This window comes from Anguilla rostrata, chromosome 9, assembly GCF_018555375.3.
Source record: "Anguilla rostrata isolate EN2019 chromosome 9, ASM1855537v3, whole genome shotgun sequence".
NCBI classification, from domain to species: domain Eukaryota; kingdom Metazoa; phylum Chordata; class Actinopteri; order Anguilliformes; family Anguillidae; genus Anguilla; species Anguilla rostrata.
This window is the reverse complement of record NC_057941.1, coordinates 34,533,410-34,546,004: the sequence shown is the minus strand read 5'-3', so window position 1 is coordinate 34,546,004 and position 12,595 is coordinate 34,533,410. Positions and strand designations below refer to the sequence as shown.

Sequence of the window (12,595 nt, the reverse complement as noted above, 5' to 3'; positions counted from 1 at the left end):
CAGGAGGGTGGGGGGGTCATCTGGAGCAAACGCGGTGTGAGGCGGGAGGATGGTAGGACAGGATGGCCCACACACACGCTCCCCTCCTGCACGTGTCGGGGTGCGGCCCAGCTGCGGAGCCCCTGCCTCGGGGGGGTGGGGGGGTGGGGGGGGGGGGGATGACATCACAAACACGGCCCTTTCTTTGCCATCGGCCTGGTTCCTCCCTGGCAGACGCCCCCGGTCCAGGGCAGAACACATTCCTCCCATTCCTCACGTCACCCACCTCTTCCACACAGCTGGGCGTGATTCACAGAAACATCCCAGCTCAGCCCCCAGCCCCAGAATGCAGCCCTGGAGCGCTGCAGCACATCTAAGAGTGAGCCCACCTGCACGCTGCGCTCCAGCCCAATTCCTCACACACTGCGTCAGGGGCTTTCCAAACCCTCCCACTCCACTTAACTAGGGACCGACTCACCGCCTATTCAGCTGTAGCCTGGTATGCGTTAAAATATGTGAACGTTTGTTTTCTTCAGCATAATTTTGAGTACGCTAACTGTTGCAGCACACTTAACGAGTGGTGATTAATTTTACTTGTGTGAATCAATGGAAAGTGTTTTACAGGCAAAGGAGTTTGTATTCCAGGCGTGCTATCTCATCCCACACAAGGCCAGGGGGTAATGGCCAAAAATTAGAGAGCCCCTGTCCTACACCACATGGGCACACCCCAGCTGGCTCACTTAACCCTTTGAAGAGTAGGTTTTTTGGAATGTTTTTAGAACTCCGTTCTGGAACTCCATTGCTCTCAATTTCCAGTAGTGATTGTAACATCAGCATTAGAATGTCCATTTCAAAACACTCCCAATCACACATTGGTGATCTGACCAGGAGGAGGTTACATACCATAACACAACATAATAATGAGAACAGGCCATTCGGCCAAACAATGCTCGCCATTTTCCTGACTAAATAGTACCCAGTGCTCTGATTACCTACAGACTAGATAGTATCTATCTAACACTGTATCAAGCCTGGTCTTGAAAACCCCCAGGTTCATGAGGGTCAGTAGGTAAGTGTCACTGAAAGAGACGGACTGAAATAGAGAACAGCCGGCCAATCAACAGAGGCCTTAATGTCATACCGCAGTTGCCCGGTGCAGTTACTATACAAAACACTTGAACGTGCTGCATCTAACCAACTCCCTGCTTTCTTCTCTCAGAACAATCTGCTTGATCCCCACCAGTCTGGTTTCAGGCCTGGCCACTCGACCAAGACTGCACTCCTCTCGGTCAGTGAGTCACTCCATGCCGCACGAGCAGCCTCCCTCTCCTCTGTCCTGATTCTTCTAGACCTCTCCGCTGCATTTGACACTGTGGAGCACTCTATCCTCCTGTCCTCCCTGGCAGCAACAGGTTGCCTGGGCGGGTAAGGTATCACCACCCCGTCCCCTCGCCACCGGAGTTCCCCAGGGCTCAGTCCTCGGTCCCCTTCTCTTCTCCTTGTACACCAGATCCCTTGGCCCTGTAATATCTGCCCATGGCTTGTCCTATCACTCCTATGCCGACAACACGCAACTCTTTCTCTCCTTCTCTCCATCGGACACAGAGGTCCCTGCCCGCATCTCCGCTTGCCTGAGGGACATACAGAGCTGGATGGACAATCACCACCTGAAGCTCAACCCGGGAAAGACGGAGCTAATCTTTATTCCTGCTCTATCCTCTCCCCTCCTCGACTTTTCCATTTCCCTAGGGGACACCTTAGTGACATCATCACCCTGTGCCAAGAATCTCGGAGTGGTGATGGACAACAGGCTGTCCCTCTCCAAGAACATTGCAGCAGTAAGCCAGGCATGCAGATTTTTCCTGTATAACATCCGCAGAATCCGCCCCTTTCTCACCACCTACTCAACCCAGCTCCGGGTCCAAGCAATGGTTCTATCCCGCCTGGACTACTGCAACTCTCTTCTGGCTGGACTACCGGCATCTGCCACCAGACCCCTGCAATTCATTCAGAATGCTGCGGCTCGTCTGGTCTTCAACCTCCCCAGACACTCCCACATCACTCCCCTGCTCACTACCCTCCACTGGCTGCCTGTTATAGCTTGCATCAAATTTAAAACATTGGTCCTAGCATACCAGGCAGTCCAGGGATCAGCCCCAGCATACCTCCACAAGATATTCAAACCCTACATGCCAGCCAGATCCCTCCGTTCTGCTACCTCAGGAAGCCTAGCACCTCCCCCTCTTCGCACCTGTACTTCCAGAACACGTCTCCTGTCTGTTCTGGCCCCACGATGGTGGAATGACCTCCCCGTGGAGGTCAGAACAGCTGAGACACTGACCCACTTCAAACGACGACTGAAGACTCACCTCTTCAGGCTGCACCTCTCCCCATCCCTCCCTACCCCCCTGTAAATGACTGTAAGCTTAGGGTTGTAACTAGGCAGCTGTTTCGTAGGTGACTTAGGTGCATTAACTGTCTTAACTACTGCTTGTATTTTTTCCATAGACTGCGTTGTTGCCGTTCTCGTTGTTAGTGTTAATCAGTTTAACCTTCAGGGTCCAAGTTGAACTATGCAGTTGTTCCCTGCACTTGGACCGGTACTTCTCTCTAGGGGTTTCGTCATACTTGTTCCTGGTTATGGTTATACACTTTGTTGTACGTCGCTCTGGATAAGAGCGTCTGCCAAATGCCTGTAATGTAATGTAAAGTTACTGGGCGCCCACACGTCCTGCAATGCGCGGAACACGGCTGTGAAGGAACCGCCCCTCAGTCCTTCTCACCCGCTGACACAACTATTTTTATCCTGACACAATTATTTTTCATTCTGAAGAATCATTTGCTTCCTTTTTTCTGGTTATGCGTTTCACTTGTATTAGAGGATGTGTGGGTGTGGGAGCATGGGAAAGAGAAGGAGAGAGAGAAGACAAACTCATCTGCAACTTGAGGAGAAGGAGTGGAGAAGTTAAGTTAGGGCTTAGGTTCTCTGCACCATCTTTCTCTCCCTCTACCACCCCCTCCCTCTCTCACTCTACAACCCTCTTTCTCTTTCTCTACCACCCTCTCTATATCTCCCACTCCCTCTATCAACCACTCCCTCTCTCCCTCTACCACTCTCTTTCTCTTCCTCTACCACCCTCTCTATATCTCCCACTCCCTCTACCAACCACTCCCTCTCTCCCTCTACCACTCTCTATTCTCCCTCCTCTACCAACCACTCCCTCTCTCCCTCTACCACTCTCTTTCTCTTCCTCTACCACCCTCTCTCTCTCCCTCTACCAACTCCTCTTTCTCTCCCTCTACCACCTCCTCCCTCTCTCCCTCTACCACCTCCTCCCTCTATCCCTCTACCACCCCCTCCCTCTCTCCCTCTACCACTCTCTCTTTCTTCCTCTACCACCTCCTCCCTCTCTCCCTCTACCACCCTCTCTCTCTCTCCCTATACCACATCCTCCCTCTCTCCCTCTACCACCCCCTCCCTCTCTCCCTCCACCAGCCTCTCTTTCTCTCCCTCCCTGGCCCTCCTTTGTTATTCTCAGATCATTTAATTTTTCCCTCCCCCCCACACACCCACATTCCACACAAATCTCAAAATAGATATGGTGAAATGCAAAGAACTAACAAGTGAATACGTGGAGAAAAAAATATCAGTGTCAGCTTGAGGGCATGGGGTGAACTTCCTTTTCTTCTTAAATAAGGAGGGATTTCTTTGAAATAACAGTGACTGCAGCACATCTGCATGTGAGTCTGAGTATATGTTTGTATCTGGGTTATTTGTGTGTGTCTGAGTGAGGGTGTGTGTGAGTTCGAGGGCGGGTGTGTACGGCTAACAAAAGTACAGGTATGTGCATTTGTGTTTGTGTGTGTGTGTGTGTGTTTGCATGTAGCATGAGTGTTTTTGGAGCGAGAGTCAGTGGGTATGTGTGTGTCTGTGTGTGTGTGTGTGTGTGTGTACACATATGTGCATATGCATTGTGTGTCCACAGGGTGTGTGAGTTTGTGTGCTAGGGCTGCATAACAGAAAAATACATGACAACAATAAAACAATAAAAGAAACTTTATGACGAATCTAAAGAAAGGCCTAATTCCCTCCCTTTTTAAAAAAAACAATGAAATCAGTGTGTGAGCTATGTGTGCTTCCTCATGCTGGAATCACGGAATTTTCTGAGGATAAAATGAACCCGCCTTTCCCCTCAGCGTCTGGCTGCGTCTGTCGATGCCTCGCAGATAACATCCTCGGTGTATGATTTATCTAACAAAGCCACAACTCAGGCAGAGCCCAAAGATATTATTAACAGGTTCTATTAATACATCAGACACGCCATTCGCTTCTGCAAGGAATCTGACAAGCATTTTCAACAACACCGGTGCACGCCAGTACAAAAACAACTTGACATGGTCAGGTATTCAACTCAATCAAAACATCTCTATTTTTACTGATACTTCAGTTTTAAAACTTAACTGTGGTTAAAGTAGCAAAAATGTCAAGCACATTATTGTCAATAAGCTACTATTTACTTAATAATACTATACTTAATAAACTGGATAGCTTGCTAGCTTTAAATATGAGTTTAAGAACTAGGTAGCTAGCTAGCTATACTTCATCTACTTGTCATTCCATGCTAACTTTAGCTACGTAATTTAAGGAATGGTTGAGAGCAGCATTAGTTTTGCATTAGTAATATCGGGTAACGTTCACAGGATGGCAACCTGCATTTCTAATTAAGTTAGTTAACTTGCCAAGTATTTTGTAACAAGATAGCTAGCTACCTCTCGTACAAGTGTTTCCTAGATCAGATCACAAAATCAGACAGTTCGTTGTTTTCAACATTTGCTGAAATCAACTTAAAAAATAATTGTTGCTATTGTTGTGTATGTCTGGAGAGCCCTGTCAATTAATATGTTTCCAACTTTTGTACAAACACAATAACATAATTCTGTACTTTGATAATTAGTAAAGACACTGCCCTAGTCGAAAGTGAACTGAACGTAAAAACCAATACACCTGCATGTTCCGAATGCAGCAAACACTTTTCCTACATTTTACATTTGTTTTCTCCGCATAAAAATGGCAGACTCTTCCCACACGGTAGGCTAAATCACTGCTAAATCGCATCAGCATTTGGAGACGGCTGTGTACAGTGGAGTTCTAGCAGCCCCCGAGGGCTTGGGAACGCGTCACAGCGCTGTTCTTCGAAAACAACATCTGCTCGGCGCAAATAAAAGAGGCTAACTGGGCTCTGTGAGGCGCGTGAGAGTAAATGAGAGTTTACAGAGTCACCGAACAAAACGCAAAAGATCCTCTCTGTCCGCGCGCCCCGCCCTCTGTGTCTCCAAAGTGCGCTGAAAGGCCTGGTTCTCACAGAGTCATAGAAAGAGTAAAAAGGGGGGTGGGGTGGGGGGGGGGGGGTGACAGACGCAAGAAGCGATAAAACGCCGCGGGTCACCGGCTCACTCTGCGGTGACACATGAAAGGGCCGGGTGACCCGGCTGCGTTCTTACCGCATTTCACCGTACAGGTGTCATCACAATGCTAACGCACAGGGCCTATGAAAGAGCTGAGCCTGTGTGTGCAACGAGTCGCTCTCCTCTGATCTCAGTGACTCACGCACTGCACCCGAGTGTGTGTGTGTGTGTGTGTGTGTGTGTGTGTGTGTGTGTGAGTGTGTGTGTGTGTGTGTGTGTGTGTGTGTGTGAGTGTGCGTGTGCGTGTGCGTGTGCGTGTGCGTGTGCGTGAGTGTGTGAGTGTGCGTGTGTGTGCGGCAGCCCCCACGAGTTTGTGCGCATGTGGGAATTTCAATGTGCATGTGGGGTGTGTGTGTGTATGCGTGTGTATGTGCTTATGTTTGCGTGCATGTTCAGATGTTGACTGTGACTCTTACTGACCAACTGACTGCCTTTATCTGTACAGAAGTTTACATAATCTGACCTCGAGTTCTTTGATCTTCTCATCGGCAGTCTTCTGTTTCTCTATCAACTGCCGGTTGATGTCATCTTTAGACTGGAGGATGAACCTGAGGGAGAGGGGGAAGGGAGAGAAAGATCAGACAGGGGGAAGGGAAGGACACTCACTAGACACCACATACACCCTCCAGGAAGGGCCTGATGCAAACTTGGACAAAAATAGGCAAACGGATAAATACAGAACTCAAGTTCTCCTCTCAGTAGGGTTTATGACTCACATTGCACACGCTCATTGGTCTGATGACCAAAATACAAGACCGGCCTCCTTTAACGGCCTGCACCTCAAAGGACCCCAGTGTCCCCACACAGTGCTTCCAGGTGGCCAAAGACTACATCTCCCAGGAGCACCCAGGGGAATCGCCTCCATAAAAACCTGACTGTGTCAGTTGAGCGCTCAGACGGGAGGAATGTCCAGGGCTGGGTCGGAATGGGACACCGGCAGACCGCCGAGCTCCGGAACCTCACACTGAGATTCCGTTGTACCGGCTGAACTGCTCCCCCCCGCCAACCCCCTGACCTGACCATCTGTGGCAGGTGGCGGGTTGTCGAGGGCGTGGCCTCTGGGCCCGCCGAACCCAAAGCTTCTCGAGATGCGGGAGCCTTCCCGGCTGATGTCGAGCGCCAGAGCGCTGGCGTTGAGCGGGTGACGGACAGGTGGCCTTTGCTGCCGAGAGAGAGGAAACTCCCTGGCAACAATCAGCCCTGAACAATGCGAGCTCTGTTCTGGGCTCAAAGAACTGAAATGACAGGGAGAGAGAAAGAGCGCTAAAACAGGGCGAGAGAGAGAGCGGGAGAAAAGGGAGAGAGCGCAGGAAGAGGGCGAGACCAGGAGGGAAAGAACGGGGGAAAGAGAGATAGCAAGAAAATGAAAGAAAAAGGTGAAGAAACCATACAAAAACAAAAAGGCAAGAGCCAGAAAGAGAGTGAGGGAGTGCAGGAGAAACAGAGTGAGAGAGCGCTAGGCTGGGGCCTCTGGGTGCAGGTGAGAGGCTGGGAAAAACCGGGTGACACGAGGAAGAGTTGCGAGGAAGAGACGTGAGGATGAGACGTGAGGAACAGACGTGAGGAAGAGTCGTGAGGAAGAGACGTGAGGAAGAGTCGCGAGGATGAGACGTGAGGAAGAGACGTGAGGAAGAGACGCGAGGAAGAGACGTGAGGAAGAGTCGCTGGTTAGAAACCCTAAGCGGGAGCAGGTGGAACAGCAAACCAGAGCAGGTGGAACGGGACTGGGGGGGGGGAATCTACCGCCAAGCGCTCATTCCATACCAGGGATTCCAGACAGGAGGTGACCGTGTCAGGAACTGGTTTCCGGGGACGATGCGACCGCAATCTCGCGCTGGCTATTTTTAATCCACTGTTTGTTTTTCTTTTCTGTAATTTCCAGAGAAACGGCCAACCGCGTCAGAGCAGAGACTAACTGAGGATAAAGTGCTACACGTCTCTTTCAAAATCCGATGACTTTCAGGGTCCCTCCCTCCCTCCCTTCCTGTCAGTGCTCCACATCCCCCGTTACCCAATCTCCTGCTCCAAACTGTGCCCTCAGTGTGTTGCTTTTTCGTAAGTCTTACATTCAGGCTCCATAAAAACCTCCCCACAAAATGAATTAACACGACATGAAGGTGGAAAAACCGCCCGGAAATTCAAGGACGTACGTATACGTATCATTTACAGTAATACTTCCTATGATTGGTCTTTCATAAGAGCCATAGAATCCCTTCATAAGCACTACATAGCACCAAACAGGCATACGTAAATGCTCAGGTCAGCAAATACAAATAAGCACACGGTGTACATCGCTTGGTATATCATGGTAGTGTCACATGCTGTACCAGTGATGACATAACACGCTATGCCTATTTGCAGCTATAATGACATGAGGATTCATGAATGTTTATGTAATGCTTATCAAGGTGCCACGTACTGTTTATGAAGACATTCCACAGGTGTTAGAAAGGGTTTTCCATTTAACTAGAATTTCAGGCCCAAACTCGGGTCTCACACAGTAGTGAGGGTTTTCAAGGCCCGGTGGGCCTGTGTGTAGGACGCAGTCCTGTTTGGGCCATGAGGTGCGGCATTCAAGAAACCGGGCTCATCATCGGAATGTTTTCTGAGTCCGTTTCCACGGCTGAGCGGCTAGAAAATGGCTAATGGAATACGGCACACACAAGCTGTCCGAGTCACTCGGGACAGCGAGCCCCTGCCGGGCCAACGCAACCCAACACAACGCAGCCCAGCGCAACCCAACACAACGCAACCCAACACAACGCAACCCAACACAATGCAACCCAACCCAACGCAACCCAACACAATGCAACCCAACACAACGCAACCCAACACAACGCAACCCAACTCAACGCAACCCAACACAACGCAACCCAACACAATGCAACCCAACACAATGCAACCCAACACAATGCAACCCAACACAACGCAACCCAACACAATGCAACCCAACACAACGCAACCCAACACAATGCAACCCAACGCAACCCAACACAATGCAACCCAACGCAATGCAACCCAACGCAATGCAACGGAATAATGAGTGCCGCAGTGTACCGCTGACGATGCGTCACTTAAAGTCGCTACAAATGCCTCTCTCGTGTTTCTGGAGAATGTTCCCTTACTGCATGCCCCAGGAGATTCAGCTGCTAATCGATGAAAATTATACGGATGGCGACAAAGTACCTTGGTGGATCATGGAACTCGCTCTGGCATCTTGGTAACCTGGGCAACAACTTTGCTTAGCACTCTGATCCTTTGTTACCACTGCAGTTCCCATAAGGCTACTGTGGCAATGTCAAGTACATCTGAGGAAGTTAGGTATGGTTTATCTGGCAAACAGTTGACGAGCTATTCCTTTTGATATTCTACCTGACAAGTGAGTGTTTGTTTCCATGGGGATGAGCTGTGCAAAAGACTACAAAAATGCTCAGATATCAATAACAAAGAAGAAGAATGAAATGCAGAAGACGGATGACGAACAAGGAAATAGTGTCGGTCCGACATTTACCTTAAATACTTATTTTTCCTTTTGAAGTGCTTTTCGTGAGGATCTTCATCATTTTTATTGGGAGAATAATTCTATACTATCGTTGTCTTTTTGCTCATTGTCAGCAATTAACGTTTTATTAGCAACCAAGATTACAGGGTGGGCTTTTAAAGCACAGCTTCCCTGATTCAGTACAAACACACTTGCATACCAATCCATGTAGTAAATATAAGTCTCGTTGATATAGCATGGGGGCTGGGGGCCGCGTTGCTTGGTGGTTGTGGGGGGGGTGGGGGTGGCATTCAGTAGCCCTGTCACTCAAACAGTGCCAGGGATGAATGATGTAGCCTCTAAATGGGGACATGTCTACACCGTCTGCACAAATTCTACACCTATATGAGACATGCTGACACACTCCAGCCAAACACCCATAGCCCCTCAGCTCACTCACTGACCCTAATAGTGTTTAACGGGACATGAGCTACTGACTAACCCACCAGGACCACACAATAGGGAAAAACACCACCCCCCCATGCACACCACACCGCACACAGGCACACCACCCCCCCATGCACACCACACCGCACACAGGCACACCACACCACCCCCCCATGCACACCACACCGCACACAGGCACATACGTGCACAGACACACACACACACACAGACACACACACACACACACACACACACACACACAGACACACACAGACACACACAGACACACACACACACACACACACACACACACACACACACACACACACACACAGATACCTGTTTACTGCTGAAGCACCTGACAGCTCTCTCTGTAGGATGCCCACACACGTCTCCCTGCATACTGCCCCCCCCACTCCACTCCACTCCACTCCACTCCACCCCGCCACCCACCTTAGATCAGTGTCCTGTACTCCTGACCACCCAGAGAAAAAAGACCCGGAGAGACTGACAGGGGGAGCCAGAGTGCAGAGAAGGGGGGGGGGGGATTCCCAGAGACACAGAGCGTTAATAATGGCCACCGAGCGTGCAGGAGCGGGACCGCGAGGGCCCTGCGGTGAGAAGGGGAACGGCGTCTCCGCGCGTCACATTCCGACGGAGACAGAAGCACCGCCCCCCTCAGCTTCTCTACGCCTCAAATGTCAGCGCGCCCCTGCACAGGGGGGCATGCGATCGGGCGGGGAGATTTACACCTCCCCCTGGGGGTGTGTGTGGGGGGGAAGTCCCAGCGGGAGTGCTGTGTCCTGCACTTCCTGCTCCTGAGCAAGCTGCATCATGGGCCAGGTGCACCTCTCCGCTCCCTTTCTCTCTCTCTCTCTCTTTCTCTCTCTCTTTCTCTCCCTACCTCCCCTTCGCTCTTCTGTTCCACAGCACCTGGCTGACACTCATCCTGACCCCCCCTCCCCCCAGAAGGCCTTCCTCTCCTCTCATTCCTCCAAGTTTCCCGCATCCAGCAACACCTGTGGAACCGGGGGGGTGCGGGGGGCAGGGGGCTGTCTAAATTAATGTGAGAGGAAACTCAACATCACCCCAAAAGAGGTGCATGTCACAGTTTTTTTAATCATTATTTTGGACCCCCCCACCATCCCTGGCTGCCTCTCTTCCAGGCAGGTCAGACAGTCAGACAGGCCCAAATAGCCCAGAGGGGGAAATGAATAGCACCCCTGGTATACATAACAAGTGTCTGTCCCAGAGCATGAGGTCAGCGAGGGGGAATCTGCTGGGGGCCACCAGCAGGACCATGCCGGGGGTGGGAGGGGTGGGGGGGTGGCGATTGGGGTGTGTTCCTGCTATTTATTCCACAAGAGATCAAACTGAAATGTACAGACAGACAGACAGACAGACAGGCAGCTGGCTTGCGCTAGCATTCCGTACCTGTGTTTGCCAAGGGCTCTTTGCACACACACGCACACATACACACACACGCACGCACGCTTACACACACACACTCGCACACGCGCACTCTCACGTCGCGAAGAACGCACGCACTCCTTTGCGAGAAGCTCTGGTCATTGTCCCGCTTCCGTTCTTCAACTACCTGATGAGATTCCCAGCTGCTGGAACAACGCACTTCCACATCGCCATGGAAACAGCCCATTGTTGGACCAATGACACATAGGGTGAGAAGTTTGTCAGGAAGCACCAGACAGGGCCACACACACATGTTCCAGGAAGAAAGCTGCAAAGGCAAGTCCAGCTGACCCACCGACACAGGCCCCGGATTCATTTTAAATGCCACCCACAACAAACTAGTCAAGAAAACACAAGAAATGGGTCTTACAGACAAAGAGAATAGCGGTTGCATCACCATACTAAGACCCTTAACCTCTGTGAACACAATGTCAAGGCTAAACGGCACCGGGAATGGAAACACGACTCCCAAAACATAGGAGTCATTTGTGAGTCACTTCCACTTGAATCAAGCATGTTGTGCTGACTAGAATCCCCCCGCAGAACGGCTCAAGCAGCTATGCACAGAGAAGCGTTTCTCATCTCCGGTCAGCCTCTGACAAAACGATGCGGACGACCCGCTTCTCAAGCGCTCCAGTTTTTAGAGATCCCCGTCGGAGGCCTACCCACAGGGGACGTCCCCCTCGGTGCCCCCGATAAGCCGGCCTCTTCGTGCACCCCCAGCCTCCGAGGCCTGGCACCCTTCCCCACGCGACGCGGAGGAGTAGGAATGCCCCCCTCCCCGCTCCAGCGGCCGAGACTGGCAGCTCCCGGAATAGCCGCTGCGTGACGATGACTGCACGCTGCTATTTATGCGCCAGGGGGCTGGCACGCCAGGGCTGGCACGCAGGGGCTGGCACGGAGGGGCTGGCACGGAGGGGCAGGGCAGGCAGGGCATCAGCGGCGAGCGAGCACGCTCCGCTCAAACTGCGCTTGCTGACATCACCGTAGACCCGCTGAACCATCCAGACGGCTGAGCTACCCCGCGCGCGTGCCTTCCGTGCGTGTCTGCCGTACTACTCCGGGACAGGGGTGTTGGCAGACGGCAGCCCTGCCCCGGAGGACCGCGGGGCCTGGCAGACATGGTGTACCCGGCAGGATTCTGTGTTGACACCCCTATTTCTAGGACGCTTCACTCAGGGGCGGTTTTTGGGGCTGTGCGAGAGGCGCTGTGGCCTGCCGGCGTTCGTTACGCACCGCGGCCGAGGACAGAACACCCGCCGCCGCCGACACCGTCCCAGGTCAAGCGTGAGGTCATGAGGTCACTGTCCCAGGTCACGAGATCTGTGACAATATTCATGAGACCTCAGCAATATTTGTGAGATCCAAGAATATTCGTGAGATCCAAGGTCTGTGAGAATATTCAAGAACCCTGGGAGAATATTCGTGAGATCAGTGAGAATATTTGTGAGGCCTGTGCGAACGTTTGTGAGATCCAAAAAGCTGGAACACTTCGCCCTGAATGGGACAGAAAGGCATTTTTCCGCGCGGCTGAACTCACATGCGGCCGATGCCCTCGTACATGCGTGTGGTGTTGGGCAGCGTGGCGATCTCGGCGTTGGTCAGGTTAGCGTGCTTCTTCACGCGGCTGAGCTGCTCGATCTGCAGGTCAGCCAGCTTTGCCTTCTGCTGCGTGTCGATCATCTTCGCCTGCAGCTCCGCGAAGGCCTGTCAAGAGCACCACCGCCAGCGTCAAATTTATCCAGCGCACTA

General features: G+C 51.6%; 1 protein-coding gene across 3 annotated transcripts in view; it reads right to left on the bottom strand.

The window, feature by feature from the left end:
* pfdn1 (prefoldin subunit 1) overlaps positions 1-12,595 on the bottom strand; it is a 36,210-nt gene that overhangs the window by 21,754 nt on the left and 1,861 nt on the right. For all 3 annotated transcript variants that reach the window (XM_064351935.1, XM_064351936.1, XM_064351937.1), the window contains exons 2-3: positions 12,384-12,550; positions 5,909-5,993 (exon numbers count right to left, since the gene is read on the bottom strand). In XM_064351935.1, the coding sequence (XP_064208005.1) occupies positions 5,909-5,993; positions 12,384-12,550 (252 nt within the window). The remainder of the gene's footprint in view (positions 1-5,908; positions 5,994-12,383; positions 12,551-12,595) is intronic.